Source organism: Mustela nigripes, chromosome 13, assembly GCF_022355385.1.
Source record: "Mustela nigripes isolate SB6536 chromosome 13, MUSNIG.SB6536, whole genome shotgun sequence".
NCBI classification, from domain to species: domain Eukaryota; kingdom Metazoa; phylum Chordata; class Mammalia; order Carnivora; family Mustelidae; genus Mustela; species Mustela nigripes.
Genome location: NC_081569.1, coordinates 70,073,332 through 70,092,026, shown reverse-complemented (window position 1 = coordinate 70,092,026; position 18,695 = coordinate 70,073,332). Strand labels below are relative to the sequence as shown.

General features: G+C 36.9%; 1 protein-coding gene across 4 annotated transcripts in view; it reads left to right on the top strand.

Annotated features, from left to right (window-relative positions):
- MYO5A (myosin VA) overlaps positions 1-18,695 on the top strand; it is a 196,726-nt gene that overhangs the window by 68,553 nt on the left and 109,478 nt on the right. For all 4 annotated transcript variants that reach the window (XM_059372844.1, XM_059372847.1, XM_059372846.1 and 1 more), the window contains exons 3-4: positions 3,448-3,619; positions 5,819-5,963. In XM_059372844.1, coding sequence (XP_059228827.1) covers positions 3,448-3,619; positions 5,819-5,963 — 317 coding nt within the window. The remainder of the gene's footprint in view (positions 1-3,447; positions 3,620-5,818; positions 5,964-18,695) is intronic.

Below are 18,695 nucleotides of genomic sequence, written 5' to 3'. Positions count from 1 at the left end.
AAAATCCGGGCGCCTGGGTGGCTCAGTGGGTTAAGCCGCTGCCTTCGGCTCAGGTCATGATCTCAGGGTCCTGGTATCAAGTCCCGCATCGGGCTCTCTGCTCAGCAGGGAGCCTGCTTCCTCCTCTCTCTCTCTCTGCCTGCCTCTCTGCCTACTTGTAATCTCTGTCTGTCAAATAAAATAAATAAAATCTTTAAAAAAAAAAACAACTTTAAAAATCCGGTATTGTGGGCTATGAATTTGTTATGATTAGGTTTAGATTCACTTCTAATCCTCCCAAAGATGTGCCTGTTTACTTTACTTAGGCTAGCATTAACTTCATGGTAACTAAGACAACGTTGCTTAAAGAGCCAGTCTGAGATTTAATATTTACTGGACCTAATCCTTTGAAAAATGTTTACTGACAAAGTATTACATATAAAGCAGTTTGTTAGCAATCAGAAAAACATAAAACCAATTGCTTTCCTATACTTTCCTGTCTGCATTCTCTGCATGGATAGACATGTCCTAGTTCTACCTACTTGACCTCTCCATGGCATTTGACAAGGCTTGTCACACTGTTTTTTTTAAACACCTCTGTGACACTAGTTTTCCATATATAACTTATAGTCTAGCCAGGGAAACTAGATACAAATACATGAAAAGTTACATAAAGCATAGAATCTAAAGATTCAACACCACGATGTTAAAGATATCAAAAGGTTATGACGAACTATTACCAAATGAGTAGTGCTACCTGGGAGTTAGCATGTATTGAACACTTACTTTGTGCCAGACATAGTTCTAAGTGTTTTACTTGCTGTAACTCATTTAATCCTCACAACAATTGTGTGAAGTGGGGCTGTTGTTATTACCACTTTATGGATAAAGAAACTAGAGCTCAGAGGGATTGTTCAAGATTATACAGGTATTAAGGGATGAAGGTTGGATTTTAAGCCAGAAAATTTGTCTTCATGATTTGTGATCACAACCACTCGCTATGTTGTAAAGATAGTAATGATTTTAGGATGCCTAAGAGGGAAATTTCATTATGAGCTGCTTTGTCAGGGAAGGAGTCGAGAGGGAAGAAGAATTTTAACTAACCTTAAAGGTAGGATAAAATTTGGATTGACAAGGAGAAATGGGTAGACCCTTTGAGTAGCAGAGCATATTTTGGTGTTATTGAATATAACAAGTTGATTAGAGCAGAGATTTAGAAAGATGTGTGTTCTAGTTCTAGGCTCACATATTAAAGTTTCTGCTATACAGCATGTTAAGAAGTGGCAAAAGGTGCTTTCTGACATCAGTATTAGGTAAGAGAAATAGATATATTTATGAATAGTGTGACATGATATAACAAGTAAAAGCCAGGAACAGAAGTAGAACAGAGTGAGGAGTGGGTAGACGGGCTGGTGAAGGTAACGGATCGGGAGGCATGGTGTGAAGAACAAATAGATGAGGGGAAGTGCATTTCAGGAATCCAGAAAAGCCCATGCAAAGGCAGGGAGGTGTGCACAGTAATGTGCATTTGGGGAACTAAACAAGTTCCATGTTGTTAGAATGCAAAGTAAGAGTACAGGACTGGATGGGGGCTGGAGCCACATCACAGATGGCCTGGTTATCATCCTAAAACTCTGGGACATCAAGTGATGTGTGATGGGGAGTGATTGAAGTATTTTTAAACAGAGAAAGGATGCTGGATTTGTGTTTTAGAAAAGACTCATTGGTGGCCATACAGAGGATGAATTTCAAGAGAGCAAAACAGAGGCAAGTTTAGGTGGAAAGAAGGCAGGGAAGAATTAGGCCATAGTAGAGGAGGGCCTTGAATGCCAAATTTAAAGAATTCAACTACTCTGTGTTAGGCACAAAATTAGGCACTGTGAGCCATATTTTCTTAGGTTAATTCTCATAACAACCCTGTAGATTGGTAGGTAATATAACTATTTTCCAAATAAGGAAGCCAATGCCCAGAGACATTAAGTAGTTCTGCCTGAGATTGCATAGACAGAAGTGGCTTTTATGTAATACAGGGATCAATGCAAGGACATTACATCCATAACAAACAGACAGAGAGAGGTCAAAGGGCAAATGGTTGTGATCACATAGTTAGCATAGTTCATTCCAATCTATTTTGAATATATGACATCTGTTTATCTCTGCAGTGTTAAGAAATGTGGCTTTTTACAAAACCAGCTAGTCCTTCTCTACAGTTACATTTCATTTTTTTGCCTTTTTACTTGTAATATGTTATTTGTCCTTAATGCCTCTTTGTGTGATAATTTGCATGCTTGGCTTTGCCATAAAGCCATATTTCCTTGGTTTTAAATTGAGTAGTACTTCTTAAATTTGTAGGCCAATCAACCTCATTAAAGAAAATCAAATGAAAACTAAGGACTGTCTTTCCAAAATATAATACACATATGTGTATATATATACACATATGGACATATATACATTTACACTTAATTTCAGGGGATTCTTGGACCTCTCAGTGTTCAGGGGTTCCCAGGTATTTCTACATGCCATACATTGCCTCATTTAATTTTTTTAAAAGATTTTTAATTTATTTATGACAGAGAGAGATAGCAGAGAGAGGAAACACAAGCATGGGGAATCTGGAGAGGGAGAAGCAGGATCCCCACTGAGCAGGGAGCCTGATATGGGACTCTGATCCCAGGACACTGGGATCATGACCTGAGCTGAAGGCAGATGCTTAATGACTGAGCCTCCCAGGCACCCTGCCTCGTTTAATTTTTATCACACCCCTGCAAGCTACTTTTATTATGCCCTTTCTACCAATGAAGGATTCACATTGAATAACTTATCCAAGACCACAAAAGAAGTACCAGTTTCAGGATTTGAACCTGGGTTGATCTGGCTCTAGAGTCAAGCTCTTAACCATTCTTTATTGCTCATTTGCTTATCACAGGTGAAGGGAGAGAGAGAGAAATGTTTTTTAAAGATGAAAAACTTCTGGTTCAGGGGTGTCTGGGTGGCTTAGTCAGTTAAGCATCCTACCCTTGATCTCAACTTGGATCTTGATCTCAGGGTCATGAGTTCAATCCCAGCATGGAGCCTACTTAAAAAAAAAAATTAAAAACCAAAGCTTCTGGTTCAATAATTGGGTTAAAAATGTCTAAACTTAGTTCTGAAACCAATGATACATTATATGCTAATTAATTGAATTTAAATTTAAAAAATGGAAAAAATGAAAAACTTTTCTAAAAAGTCTAAACTTCTCAAACTGTATTAGCAAAAATTCTTAATAGTTGTATTAATTTGTTAATACATCTAGTGAAAAAGAAGACTTCCATTTCCACCATTTTCTGTGACTTTGGAAGGTGTCAGGAAAAGAATGCATTTAATAGCTGAGAGTCATATCAGGAATAGAAAATAAGCAAAGTGTATGGGCCTGTTTTACTTTTATTGCTATGATTTATCCAGATTCTATATCTTGTATACTTTCAGGAGTTGGAATATCGTCTAGATCCAAAGACCAAGGAACTGCCTCATTTGAGAAACCCTGACATACTTGTGGGTGAAAATGACCTCACAGCCCTCAGCTATCTTCATGAGCCTGCTGTGCTCCACAATCTCAGAGTCCGCTTTATTGACTCCAAACTTATTTATACATATTGTGGTAAGTGTGCCTTGCTTTCTGAGTGGACCGTGAACTCCTTCCTCTGATAGACATAACCACAGAATTACTGTGCGTGGGGAAAGAAGGCTGCAGTTGGGTTCCTCCTAGAGAGAGAATCACTAAAGAGTTAAACAAGATTACCATGTTCATTAGCTAGTTGCATTTTGTGCTGAATAAGCTCTTTTGTGAACTTATATAATTTTGCTCAGGAAAAAAAAAAAAAAGAACCGAACTGGGTCCATCTTCCTCCCAAAGAAGTCATTTGACAAATTCAGTGACTGGTTTGCCAGTGACTTTGATCTCGTACAAGGACTGCTACTCAAGAAGAGTAGATGTTCAAAGTGCGGTTTTGAGAAGTTCAGTGTTCTCTTGTTCTCAGTGCAGGACTGAGGACTCAAGGTAACTGTTCTTGCCTGATATGCTGGCCAGGGCCCATGCTTGTTACAGTATTAGCTGCCAGTGACTCAGCTTAGGATTCTTTTTTCTTTCTCTTAGATATAAAGCACCAGGTACTTTGGGATTTTTTCCCCCCTTTTCCTTCTTTTGTCTCTTCTTTCTCTCTCTCTCTATTTTTTTTCTTAATCTTATTTTCTACCTTGTCCCTGGCTCTTTTCTCTACTGACTTCTTATCTTTCTTTCCCTGATAACTCTCTTCTGGGCTCTGGTCTGGGATTTCATTCATTTTCTTCTAAGTCTTTGCTTGGGTGACCAACTCCATGCTCATCATTTCTTCCTTACTCCCCTGCTTTGGACAGGGACAGCTGTCTTCTCTTCATAAAGGAATTTATACCTCTTGCATCCTTCATACTAACTCTTTTTCTTCCTTATCTATGAACCAAATACTTCTGTTTCTCAATTTTCGTTTTTCCATTTGTCTTTTTCTTGCATATATGTTACCTCCTTGGTGAAGACTCCCATGCTTGTCTTATCTAAATCATAAACCCCTACTCCATTCCTTAGTTTCCATCTTCTTTCTCTGTTTAATTTTTCTCCCTTTTCCTTTCTACTATCTAACCTGTGATATTTATTTTTTATCTTGTTAATTGTCTCAATTTCCCACTAGAATATAAGGTCTATGAGAATAAAGCTTTGTCTTTTTTTGTTTACTGTTATAAACCTAGCACTCAGAAAAGACTTGAGACATACTTGGACCTGAATAAATATTTGTTGATTGAAGGACTTCATTAAGTCAGTATATACCAACTATAAACTTTAAAGACATACAAAAAAGTATAAAAAAGAAAAAATAGTTTCATGTAATTCACTATTGAAAAATAACCAGTATTATGTTGATATATCCTATATGTGTGTATATGTGAGAAAGTATAAATAGATATGAAATTGGAATTAATCTGTATATAGTTTTGTGTCATCTTTTGCTATGACATTTAATATTCTTTAATAAAAATGTAATCTGTGGTGGTAGCATAATAGTCTGTCTTATGAATGTAACAAAATATTTGGCTACTCTTCCTTTGTTATATATTTTGTTTGTTTCTACTTTTCACTCTTGTGAATGATACTATGATAAATATCTTTATGAAAAAAAAAACTTTTGCTTGAATGTCTGATTATTTCATTTGGATAAATTTCTAGTAGTAGGGCGCCTGGGTGGCTCAGTGGGTTAAGCCGCTGCCTTCGGCTCAGGTCATGATCTCAGAGTCCTGGGATCGAGTCCCGCATCGGGCTCTCTGCTCAGCAGGGAGCCTGCTTCCCTCTCTCTCTCTCTCTGCCTGCCTCTCCATCTACTTGTGATTTCGCTCTGTCAAATAAATGAATAAAATCTTTAAAAAAAAAAAAAAAATTTTCTAGTAGTAAATTTTTTATTTTATTTTATTTTATTGAATATTTTCAGTATTTATTGAATATTTTATTGAATATTGAATATTTTTGATTATTAAATTGAATATTGAATATTTTATTGAAATATTATGAAAATATTTAAAGTTATTTTAACATTACCATAGTTTTTATTTTTAACAGCTTAATGTTTTAAAATGCAGTTTTAGTTAGGTCTAGGTATAACAGGTTCAGAGCAAAGGCTATGGTATATTTTGATCTTTAACAATTTGTTAAACAATTTGTTAGTTCAAGATTAACTGAAATTGAAATTTGTGTTGACTGTGATTCTCACTTTACTAAGTTTATATGTCCATTAGTATATCATTAACTTCTTTTGCTTTTTTACCCCTCCCCCAGGTATAGTCCTAGTAGCTATAAATCCTTATGAACAGCTGCCTATTTATGGAGAAGATATTATTAATGCATATAGTGGTCAGAATATGGGTGACATGGATCCGCATATCTTTGCAGTAGCTGAAGAAGCTTACAAGCAAATGGCCAGGTTGGTGAAAGCTCTATTTATTTTTTTCATAATTCTTATTAGATATGATTGCTTCTTCTCTGCCAAGTCATAGATATTTTAAAATATAGTGAAGAGCAGCTGGTAAATTATTATTAAATAAGCAGCCTTGATTATTTCAAATGGTCTACATTATTATTTAAAAACCTTGTATTTATAAAAGGACATACAGTCTTAAAAACTGCCTTTGGGGTTGCTGGAGGGAGAGGGGTCAGGAGAGGAGGGTGAGGTTATGGACACTGGGGAGGGTATGTGCTATGGTGAGTGCTGTGAAGTGTGTAAACCTGGCGATTCACAGACCTGTGTCCCTGGGCTAATAATACATTATATGTTAATTAAAAAAATTAAAAATTAAAAAAAAAAAAACCTGCCTTTGGAATCTCCTGCTGCTGTGACTATGGGAGGACAGATGCTATGTTTACAGAGGAGAGGATCGAGGATTGGCGGTGTGAGGTCATGCTCCCACTATCCTTCAGCTAATGAGCGGCAGACCAGAAAGAAAAGGCCTAAGAAGAAGATGAAATCTGTCTGTATCTTAGAGAATTAAATACCAAGGAAACTGTAAATTTAATGTTACTCTTATGTTCTAGAGACCAGTGATCCTGAACAGCATTAGTACAATGTCTTTAATATTAACCCTGGAAACCTAACATTTTGAGAGTAGAAAACCAGAGGGAAAAAAAGCTACTTTCAAGACTAGATTGTGCTGTTAATAATGTAATATAATGAAAATCAAAACTATGGATGTATAGTATAGTATACATTTAACTCATTGCTCCAGTCTTCAGGAAAGAACCAGCATATTATAAATATGCTGTGGGAAACCCTGAAGCAATTTATGAAGTGGAGAGAAAAAAAATACTGCGGAGGTTTTATTTTCTCCTTTCCAAGCAACGAGGGTGTTTGTTTGACATAATTGGGCCAGCACATAACAGAATTTTAGAATTATTTCCATGCCAGAGTCCATAGAAGTCATTATGCCCTTTTATTAATAAAATATTATTGTTCTAATAATCGCTAAGACTTATTAAGTACTCTCTTTGTGCAAGGCACTGTTTAATTGCCTTCCATTTTGTTAAGTAATTTTATCCTCCTAACAACCTTTTGAGGTTGGAGTTATTATTAATCTTCATTTTACAACTGAGAAAACTTAAGCACTTGAGAAGTTATTTAACTTTCCTAAGGCCACATAACTAGGAAGACTAGCTTTCAAATTCCATTGGTCTAACACTATGAAATATTATCATATTAAATATAAAATGACTAAATATAGTTGTGTACTTCATAATATGCTTATTATAGCAGATTCTGTTATAAAATGGAAATGAGTGTCAAAAGTGTAAGAAAGGTTACATTTTTTAAAAAGGATTTATTTATTTGAGAGAGAGAGTTGGGTGCATGCAAGTGGTGGGAAGGGGCAGAGGGAGAGAATCTTGAAGCAGACCCTCCGCTGAGCATGGAGCTCTCTGGGGGGATCTCAGTCCCACAACCCACGAGATCATGTCCTGAGCCAAACTGAAAGTCGGCCACTCAACTGGCTGAGCCTCTCAGGTGCCCCAGAAATGTTATTTTTTTTTTTTTAAAGCTTTTAAATTCCATCTATCAGCACAATTTTTTCCCTAAAATGAGAAAAGCCCACCAATATTTGATGTGTATGGCACTGGAGCATTCGATAAAATGTTAGCACCACACAAGTACAGCCAGAGAACTACTGGGCAGAGAAGGAATTGCCGGGAGTGCCAGGACCTAAAAATTGTCTCCAAAAAGTGTTATACTGCTCCTAGAGAATGATATGACTTCTTTAAAAAACTAATTTTAAAAACGAAAGTTTGGTTCTTAGCATTTTTGTGAGAGAAACCCAAGAATAGTGTTAGATTTATGTGAGTATTTCTGGCTTTTAAACCCTGGATTTACACTGGTTTCCACCCAGCCCCCCCACCCCCCCAAATTATTTCCCTGTGACTCAGCCAGTCATTGCAATTACTGCAGGTTTGCTTGCTGCTTTCCCCTTTGCTCAATTCTGTTTCCAAGCCAGTTTTAAAATATGCTTCAGTCTTTCCTAAGTCCACCATGTATATGAGTAAATCTGTGCACATAAGATGTGCTGCAGCTGCTAAACAGTCCATGTCTCTTAGGCATACAGTGGGAGCTAGATATTGCAGGATCCTTTCTTATCATCTTTTCCTTACTGAGTGGAGATGTGCCATATTCACCACATGTGAGACCTGGTACCCTTAGAGGCCCCTACAACTTCAGGGAAGGTAACGGCTACTTGTTCAGTAGACCTTTACTGAACACCACCAGCACACTGTCCCAGGCATGGGGGACACAGCAGCAGACAAGTGAGACAAATAGACAAAAATTCTTACTCTCCTGAAGTGAGGCATGATAAACAATAACAGTAAATAAGATACAGTTTATCACATATTAATAAGTGCTTTTCTGGAAAATAAAGTCAGAGAAGTAGATAATGTTAGGTGGGCCAAAGGGCATATATGCTAGGCTCAGGGAGAGCCTCCTTGTAAAGCTATCTCTCCCTGCACCTTTTTTCTTTCAAACGTAAAAAAAAAATCTTGAGCTTAAGTGTGGACAAACAGTACACAGAGGTACCATATACCCTACATCCAGCTGTAGTAAATAATTGAAACAAGGAAATTCACATTGATATAATACTATTAAGTAGTCTAAATATCTTGATCACATTCATCATTTCCCCTCTGATGTGCTTTTTCTGTTCTAGGATCCAATCTAGAATCATACATTGCACCTAGTTCTGTCTCCTTAGGCTCCTCCTATCTAGGACCATCTGTTCGTCCTCTTTCCTTTCATGGCTTTGACAACTTGGAAGAATGCTAGCCAGCTATCTTGTAGACCCTGAGGACACGGCAATTAGAAGAATTAGACAAAACAGACTGCAAAAATTCTTCCCCTTCTGAAAGTTTAAGGTTTTTTCTGGGTTAGATTGAGGCTAGCCATGCATTTGGGGCAGGATCCTCACAGAAGTGGTATGCCCTTCATCATATAGAGGAGACACAAGATGCCAGTTACGGGAATGTTAAGTTTGATCACTTGGTTATGCCGGTATTTACCAGATTTCTCTACTATAATTACTTATTTTAAACTTTAAAATTAGTAAGTGTATTATAGGAAAATACTTTGAGACTGTGCAAATATCCTGTTTCTCATCATACTTTCACTTTACTAATTTTAACAGCCATTGACATTGCTAGGTCAAAATCTAGGTGTAAATGTAGTTTTGTAGGTATTGCCTACAAAATTCCCTCTAGAAGATTTATACTGGTTTGTATTTCTGCCAAAAATGTTCAAGAGTCCCTGCTTCCCTATAGCCTCATCAACAAAAACTGTGTAGTCTTTCTATTTAGTTCTTTACTATCCAGTGGTATCTCAATGTTGTTTTCATTTGTATTTCTTTAAATATGAGTGAGTTTACATCTTTACATGTGTTTAAGAGACTTTTTATTGATGTATTTGGTTTTTTTGTTTATGTGGTAAACTGTCCATTCATGTCTGTTTCAAGTTTTCTATTGTGTTTTTAGTCCTTTGATCCTCAATTTCAAGAATTTTAAAAAATACGTTAGAGATATTAGCCCTTTGCCTATGGTATACATTGCAAATACTCCCCCCTACTTATAAGTTTTCTTTTTACTTCGTTTATGCTGTTATTTTCCTATGCAAAATAATCAGTCTTTTTTTTATTACTCTGTATTTTGAGTCCTTGTTAAAAGCTTTTCCCTATACCAGGATAAAAGAGAAATTCATCCATGTTTTCTTTCTTTTTTTTTTTTTTTTAAGATTTTGTTTATTTATTTGACAGAGAGTGACACAGCAAGAGAGGGAACACAAGCAGTGGGAGCGGGAGAGGGAGAAGCAGGCTTCCCATTGAGCAGGGAGCCTGATGTGGTACCAGTCCCAGAACTCTGGGATCGTGACCTGAGCTGAAGGTAGATGCTTAATGACTGAACCACCTAAGTGCCCCTCATCCATGTTTTCTCCTACTCTTTGTGTTGTTTTAGTCATTTTTTTTTAAAGATTTTATTTATTTTTTATTTGACAGAGAGAGAGATCACAAGTAGGCAGAGAGGCAGGCAGAGACAGAGGGGGAAGCAGGCTCCCTGCTGAGCAGAGGGCCCGATGCGGGGCTCGATCCCAGGACACTGAGATCACAACCTGAGCCGAAGGCAGCGGCTTTAATCCACTGAGCCACCCAGGCACCCCTCTTTGTGTTGTTTTATAATGTACCTTTTAGATCCCTGATTCAATTGAAGTTTATTCTTTTTTTTTTTTTAAAGATTTTATTTATTTATTTGACAGAGCACAAATAGAGAAGCAGACAGAGAGAGAGGGAGAAGCAGGCTCCCCGCTGAGCAGAGAGCCCGATGTGGGGCTCAATCCCAGGACCCTGGAATCATGACCTGAGCCGAAGGCAGAGGCTTTAACCCACTGAGCCACCCAGGCGCCCCTGAAGTTTATTCTTTTGTATGATATGAGATATGGATCTAAATTTATCTTTTTTCCAAATGGCTATCTGGTTATTCAGCATCACTTTATTAAGAAACCCATTTTGCTCCAGTTCTTTCAGATGCCATTTAGCATATCCTAGGTTTTCTCATGTTTTTGGATCAATTTCTTCTCTATGTTCTTTTCACCTCCCTTTATCTATTTATGTCCCAGTACCACACTGTTATAATTATAGTGCCTTTGTAGTAATTTTTTTTTAAAGTAGGCTCCAAGCCCAGCATGGGGCTTGAACTTATGACCCTGAGATCAAGACCTGAGCTGAGATCAAGAGTCAGACACTTAATCAACTGAGCCACCCAGGCACCCCTTCAGAATATTTTTTGTTTGGTATCATTAAACCCTCTCATAGTTTGTCCTTTTCATTATTTTCCTGGCTATCCTTAGATGTTTGTTTTTTCCGTATATACTTTGGTATCAACTTATCTACTTCCATAACAAATAAAGCTGTCTTTTGAATAATTACATGAAGGAAAGGATAGAGTGCACCGTTCACATATCTGAGGAAGGATATTCCAGGCAGAGAGATCATAAACTGCAAGGACCCTACAAGGCCATCTGGGGTATTGTAGCAAATTTGACTTCTTCTCTGGGTGTGAGTTTTGAGCAGAGGAATGGCTTGATCTTGCAGCTATGATAAAAATCGACCATAGATTGCTGCCAAAAAATGCATGTCCTGAATCTAATTGGGAGGAAACACCAGAAAAATTATGAAGATCAAAAAAGTCAAAGAAAGGCTGAGGAACTATTTAGGATTAAAGGAAATGAGCATTATATGCTAGTTACGTGCAATGAATATTCTGCATTGAATCCTTGGTGACTGGGGAGGAAAGGTAACTATGTAGGGAACAACATTGCTGAATGTTAGAGTATAGACCGTAGACTAAATACTACTACCATATCAATACTATGTTTCATGATTTTGATTATTGTAAATAGGTAAAAGCCGGTCACTGTTCTGAGGAAGTATATTACTCTAAATTATATAGGAGGCATCATGTCTGTAACCCACTCTTAAATATTTCAGAAAATATAAAAATATAAAAACAGAGGAGTTAATAAAACAAACAGGCAAAACCTAAACAATTGGTGAATTTGAGTAAAGCGTATATGAGAGTTCATTTTACTAGTTTTGCAATTTTCCACAAGTTTGAAATAGTATCAAAACTAGTTAGAAAAACAAGCAAAAATTAAAAGAACAGTTGGTGTTGGGATGAGGGTAGAATCCAGAAGACTAGTTAGGAGTTTTTTGTATTGATCCAAGCAAGAAATAATGATAATCTAGTTAAAGAAGATATTTATGGAGAAGGTAAAAGTGAATGGATGGATTCTGGATGTATTTTTATTTTTATTTTTTAAGATTTTATCTACTTATTTGTCAGAGAGAGGACACAAGCAGGGGGAGCAAAAGGCAGAGGGAGAGGGAGTCTGATGTGGAACTTGATCCCTGGATCCTGGGATCATGACCCAAGCCGAGGGCAGATGCTCAATTGACAGAGCCACCCAGGTGTCCCTCTGGATGTATTTTTAAGAAAGAATGGACAAAGCCTTGCTTATGTGAGGCTATGAGAGAAAGAGAGGAGTCTGGGATGTTGGCAAGGTATTTGGTCCAAGTACCTGAAAGATGGGAGTTGCCATTTACTGAGACGGAGGATATTGAAGGAAGAGCAGCTGTACAAGTGGAGTGGGAGCATGGGAGGAGGAAGGGTGGAGTTTTATTTTTGATATCTGTCCTCCAAGCAAAGCTGACAGAAGTGTTTCTTCCCCAATAGCTATATGGCCAATGAGAGAGTAGCAATAACCCAGGATCCTTGACTTGGGACTCCTTTTTAAGCATGTCCCTTACAGAGAACAGTGTCCTCATAGAACACCTTCAGAGTCAGCCCTCTTACTTTAATAGTCTTGTTGACTTACAGAAGAGAAAATGTCAGTGGGCTGCTCTGTCTGTTTTTCTTCTTATATTCTTGTGTCCCATTTATATCAGTCTTTTCTCACACTGGAACTGACTGTTCTTTGGTAACTAAATGACAGTATTATTTTCCTTAAAACAAAAGTTTTTTTTCTTTTGTTTCCTTAAAAACAGTATTTCTTAAATACTTTAATGTGGTATATTTTTTCCCCATTGAGAATGGTAAATAAATTTTTTCTACTAAGTTTCATTTATGGGTTTTCTTGAAATTAGATACTTACATGTATAACCTTGGTGAAATCAAAAAGATATCTGTATAAATCACAACTGCATCAGTAAATAACTACACAAGGTTAAATCTCCTTGTCTGCCTCTGTCTCAGTTTTGTTGCCTACACAATGGAACAGTTTCACTGGCTGGTTTACCTTGACACTTAACGCTGTTGTGTGGTGTGCATTTGTTACCTTTCTGTTCCATGGAGACTAATTAATAAGTATGTTGCTCTTCCTAGTGGAGAGCAGACTGGTAAGGAGCTGTGGAGCAGAGCTGAAGGAGCATGGTGTACTTTCTTCTTGAAAACCAGGGGATGCAGTATGTGACGTCATTCGTAGAGCTCTGCTCTAACCTTAGATAACCTATCTAACTAATAGTAAATAGTAATATTTTCCATAACGTGGGAAAAATAATGCTGTCGTGCTTACTTCAAAGGTGAAAATTATCTTAAATGATAAACATAAAAGCACTCTGAATAGCATAACAGAGAGAGTTACTGAATCACTATGTTGTACACCTGAAACTAATGTAACATTATAGGTCAACTATACCTCAATAAAAATGTTAAAAATGCACTCTTTTTAAAAAATGGTAAGTCTTGCAATATAGGCGTTACTGTCATCACGTCTTCATCATTAAGGAGTTTTATGTCTCCATTGTCTTCTCATCCATTTCAGCCTCTCATCTAGTTGATTCCTCTTGACTGTTCACTGCTAGGCCTTTTCTGAGGGTGGCTCCTTCTTTCACATGACTGGGAGTCTCTGCGTGCATCGCTGTCTGGAGCTCCTTGCCTGAGGGCTGGTACAGATTATAAAAGCTCTGCTGTTACCAACAGTGACTCAGCTGCCCTATGGTACCAAGTATCCCATTTATGCAAATAGACTTGAAGTAATATATGCTATATGAGGAGGAATCTCATGTATGATCTATAAAGGTAGATTAACTTACATTAATGAATAGCTGCCATGTTTTGATGCCTGCTGTGTCCAAGCATGGTGTCAGGCTTGTTTCCTCTAATCTTCCTCACATCCGTGGGAGCAGGCATCATCACCCCTGCTTTACAGGTGAGGAAACTGAGGAAAATAACTTGTCAGACTATCATGCTAATAAACAGCATCTGGAAGTGGAGATGTAGTTCTCGCTTTGAGACCCCAAAGCTTTTCTCCTTTGTCATTTCATTTTCTTACTTTCAGCTACTCTCCCCTCTTCTTAACACATCTATTCCCTCAAACTAACATTGCATACTTGTATTGGTGCACATTTTATTCAGTCGAGAATATCCTTTTCTGTGCTTCTTCATCTGTCTGATTTTTATGTATTTTTCATGATCCCACCCAGGTTTTAGTTTGAGACTAGCTTAGTGCCTGGTATATGAGTGCTCTTCAGGATTCTTTACATATAAATGTGGCACTTAGTGGGCACTAGCTACCCCATAAGGCTGTGGAAGGAATAAAATACAGGTAATACAAGTCTATAAAAGACACAAACATATGTAACTGCATATTTCTGTTACGGCCTTGTTATGTTAATCTTATAGGCTCTGGAGTGATGGCACAGAGAAGTCAGTTTGACCAGAGAGATCTTAATGGCATGTGAGCGGTTCCTCAGTAGGAACTGACTGACCTTAGTACATATCTCTAGGAAACATTTCTTTCCATTTCCTGAACAGTGTCTCTGCCTCTCTAAAGCACAACTTTCACCAGTCTGCCTGCACATCTTTTTAGAGGAAATATGTAACTTAAAAAATAATACTAAATATTGTCATTGTGAAGTCATTGTCTGATGCCACCTTTAGAATTTAAATCTTTTCTTCTTGAATGGATGGAGCTAGGGAGTATAATAATGCTAATTGAAATAAGTCAGAGAAAGACAATTGCTATATGCTTTCACTCTTATGTGGAATTTAAGAAACAAAACAAACAAGTAAAGGGAAAAAAATAAGAGAGAGATAAACAAAGCACGAAACAGACTCTTTAACTATAGAGAACAAACTGATGGTTACCAGAGGGGAGGTGGATGGGGGTTGGTTGAAATGGGTGATGGGGTGGAGGGCACTTGTGATAAGCACCAGATGATATTATGGAATTGTTGAATCACTGTATTGTACAGCTGAAACTAATATAACACTGTATGTTAACTAACTGGAATTAAAATAAAAACTAAAAAAAGTGTTCTTGAGATTCATCAGAACCAGAAATCATGAAAGCACAGAGCACAGCAGCTTGATTTTGATGAATGATAATGATGTAGAAAAATTTAACAGCTCTTAACAAGAGAGATAGGGATTAGAATCTCAAGTGAAGTCACGTAATCACACTAAAGGCACAGCATTGGAAGAAAGCTTTATATCACATGAACTTAATATTTTCTCTTTTTAACAAAGGCTCAGATAAGGGAGAAACAATTAGATTGATTGCCTGAAAAAAAATAAAACTCGAGATTTTGTTTCATGCACACATGTTCACTTATAAGCTAAAAATTAGATATAGGTGCTTGTCTACTTAACTAAGGTAAACAGCAACACCCAGTGGTTATCAACATGGGTGAAAATATTAAATTGTCTTCCATATGAGTCAGGCCTGAGGTTGGCATTACTTAATTTAGTCTTGAGTGATCTTGATGTGACTGAAAAGTATGCTCATTAAATTTGCAGAGAACAAGTTGACAGTCTTAGAAAATACGAGTAATATTCAGTATGACCATGATAGACTAGAGAGGTTACATTTTTTTAAAGGAAGGAAAATCTATATACACCTGATATAAAATGAAAACTGAGTAGATATAAGAAAAGGCTGGACAGACCAATTAGATACAGATATACTGAATAAAAGGACTGAAGACCAAGGATGGAAATGGACTAAAGTGAAACTCTTCTCTTTCATCAACCCAGAGTGGATATTCTGTTCTTGAATACATTTTTCCTGAGGTTTCAGGTGCCACTGTGTAGTTTCATTCCCATTGCATTCTTCCCATTCAACCTAGTTTTCTCCTAATCATCATGTGAAAGTCAATGAAAGCATCCCCTTTTTAAGAAAGCATTTCCTGACATCTCCTCCCCTCATCTCCCACCACTTCCATCCTGGGTGGTATCCTGGGTGGACCTCCTTGTTAAAATGGAGTGAAGTAACGAAGTGCTTCATTTTAACTATACTTTCAATCTCTCTCAAAAGGCTATGATCCCTGAGTCTTTTATCTTCACAAAATGTTTGGCACATTGTGACTGCTCGTTACATGTTTGTTGAATAAATGAATGAAGCAGTATTTTTAGGTGGGAGCTTTTAGTTCACATTAGAGCCTCTGGAACCACCATTGATAAAACTAGGTCAGAAGAGCTTACCTCCAAAGGCACCTAGTACCCAGATATTTAGGATTACTCTAGAGGCCTTGAGAAAACTGGCCAAGCCAGAAATCATAAATCTTTGCTTCACGTGTCCTTAAGACAGTCCAGATCTGACCAATGAAGAGTAGAGAATCTTTGTTCTTTAATGTGTTTTTATCAGGGTTTTGAAGTGATATCTACCTCCCAAAAGTAGAAAAAACTTTCTTGTAATAAAAGAACAGGAACACTTGAAGGATTATAAATACTGGCTGATAAGATATGCAAAACTTCAAAGAACAGTAAATTATTTTATATATATATATATATATATATAAAACCACATAAAGCTTACAGCTCAAATGACTAGAAGAGGGTAGACTCTGGTATTCACCTTGAACCATAAAAATTTTTAATTTTTATTTTTTTAATTCAGGTATGATTAACATACAGTGTTAGATTAGTTTAAAATTTGCAATATAATGATTCAACAATTCTATACTTTACTCAGTGCTCATCAGTATAAGTGTGCTCTTAATCCCCTTCACTTATTTTACCGATCCCCCCCGACCTTGCCTCTGGTAACCACCAGTTTGTTCTTTGTATTTAAAAGACTGCTTTTCTGTTTGTCTTTTTTCCTTTGTTCATTAATTTTCTTTCTTAAATTCCACACGTGAATGAAATCAAGGTATTTGTCTTTCTTTGATTGACTTATTTCACTTAGTATTATGCCTTCTAGGTCTATCCATGTTGTTGCAAATGGCAAGATCTCATTCTTTCTTATGGCTGAGTAACATATCTTTGTGTCTATATACTGTATTTTTATTCATTCATCTGTGGGTGGACATTTGGGTTGCTTCCATATTTTGGCTATTATAAATAATGCTACAGTAAGCATAGGAGTGATTCTCTCTCTCCCTCTCTTTCTTCAAATTAGTTTTTAAAATTTTCTTTGGCTAATACCCAGTAATAGAATTACTAGATCACAAGGTAATTCTATCTTTAACTTTTTGAGGAACCTCCATACTGTTTTCCACAGTGGCTGCACCAGCTTGCATTCCCATCAACAGTGCACAAGGATTCCTTTTTCTCCACATCCTCACCAACACTTATTTCTTCATTTTTGATTTTAGCCATTTTGACAGGTGTGAGGTAATAGCTCATTGTAGTTTTAATTTACATTTCCCTGATGATGAGTGGTGTTGAGCATCTTTTCACATGCCTGTTGACCATCTGGATGTCTTCTTTGAAAAAGTGTTTGTTCATGACTTATGCCCATTTAAAAATTGGATTATTTGGGGTTTTTTGGTGTTGAGTTGTGCTAAGTTCTTTAAATAGTTTCAATATCGATCTCTTATTGGCTATATCATTTGCAAATCTCTTCCTTCATTCAGTAGGTTGTCTTTTTTGTTTTGTTGTGTAAAACATAAATAAACATAAATAAATTTAAAAAAATAAATAAAAATAGTTTAAATATTGCTTTTGTTTCCCCTGCCAAAGGAGACATATCTAGAAAAATGTTTTTACAGCTGATGTCAAAGGGATTATTGCCTATGTTTTCTTCTAGGAATTTTATGTTTTCAGGTCTCAAAATTAGGTCTTTAATCCATTTTAAGTTTATTTTTGTGTAGGGGATAAGCAAGTGTGAACCACAAAATTTTTATCTCTGATGTTTTTGTGTGTTTTCTCCTCATCTCTATCCTACCCTTCTTGTTTTTCCTTTTGTGTGTCTTTATTATCTGTTATGCCTCTCTCGTCTCTCTCTGTCTTCTCTTCTACCTATGTCTACTCTTTTTCTGTCTTTTTGGCATTTCTTCCTATGGCCACATAGAACTGAAAAACATTTAAAAATTGTACCTACTATACCTATTTTATAAAGATTTCTACTTCCTGCATTTAATTTAAAAAAAGGTGAATTGATTATTTTACATTTTTACTCTTTATAGCCATTTATTGATTTTGGTCATCTCAGATTCAAGGGCCCTCTAGAGAAGAAAGGTTGCCCATTTTAAATATGGCCACTCAAGACCATCTGAGTCTCTGTAGGCCTGTCCTCTTCCAATTGTCCTTGGTTCCAAAAGTTTACCCTGGCTTAAACTGCAAGCTGTTGTCCATCCAGCATCTGAAAAACAGCTCCAGAGTTACTTTTGGATTATAGTCCTTTAGAATTTGAGAAGGACCCTTGGTACTATTTAACCTTAAAGATGAGGAAAGATGAGAAAACCAGAGAGGTCATGCAATTGCTCAAAGCTGCGTAGCTCGTATATGACAGATCTAAGGATAGAGCCTTGATGCAGAGGAGCTTTTATGTAATGGAAGACTGGTGCTTGTTTATATATTGGAAGCTCTGCTAAGCTTGGGAAAGATGGGAAGACTTTCTGCCAAGAAGTCAGGAAATATAAAAAAAATAAAGTCCCTTAAAAAATTTAAAAACTGTTGGGGCGCCTGGGTGGCTCGGTGGGTTGAGGCCTCTGCCTTCGGCTCGGGTCATGATCCCAGGGTCCTGGGATCAAGCCCCGCATCGGGGCTCTCTGCTCAGCAGGGAGCCTTCTTCCTCCTTCTCTCTCTCTGCCTGCCTCTCAGCCTACTTGTAATCTCTGCCTGTCAAATAAATAAATAAAATTTAAAAAAAAATTTAAAAACTGTTGATCCTAGATCCTAGAAAAGAAAATGTATATGG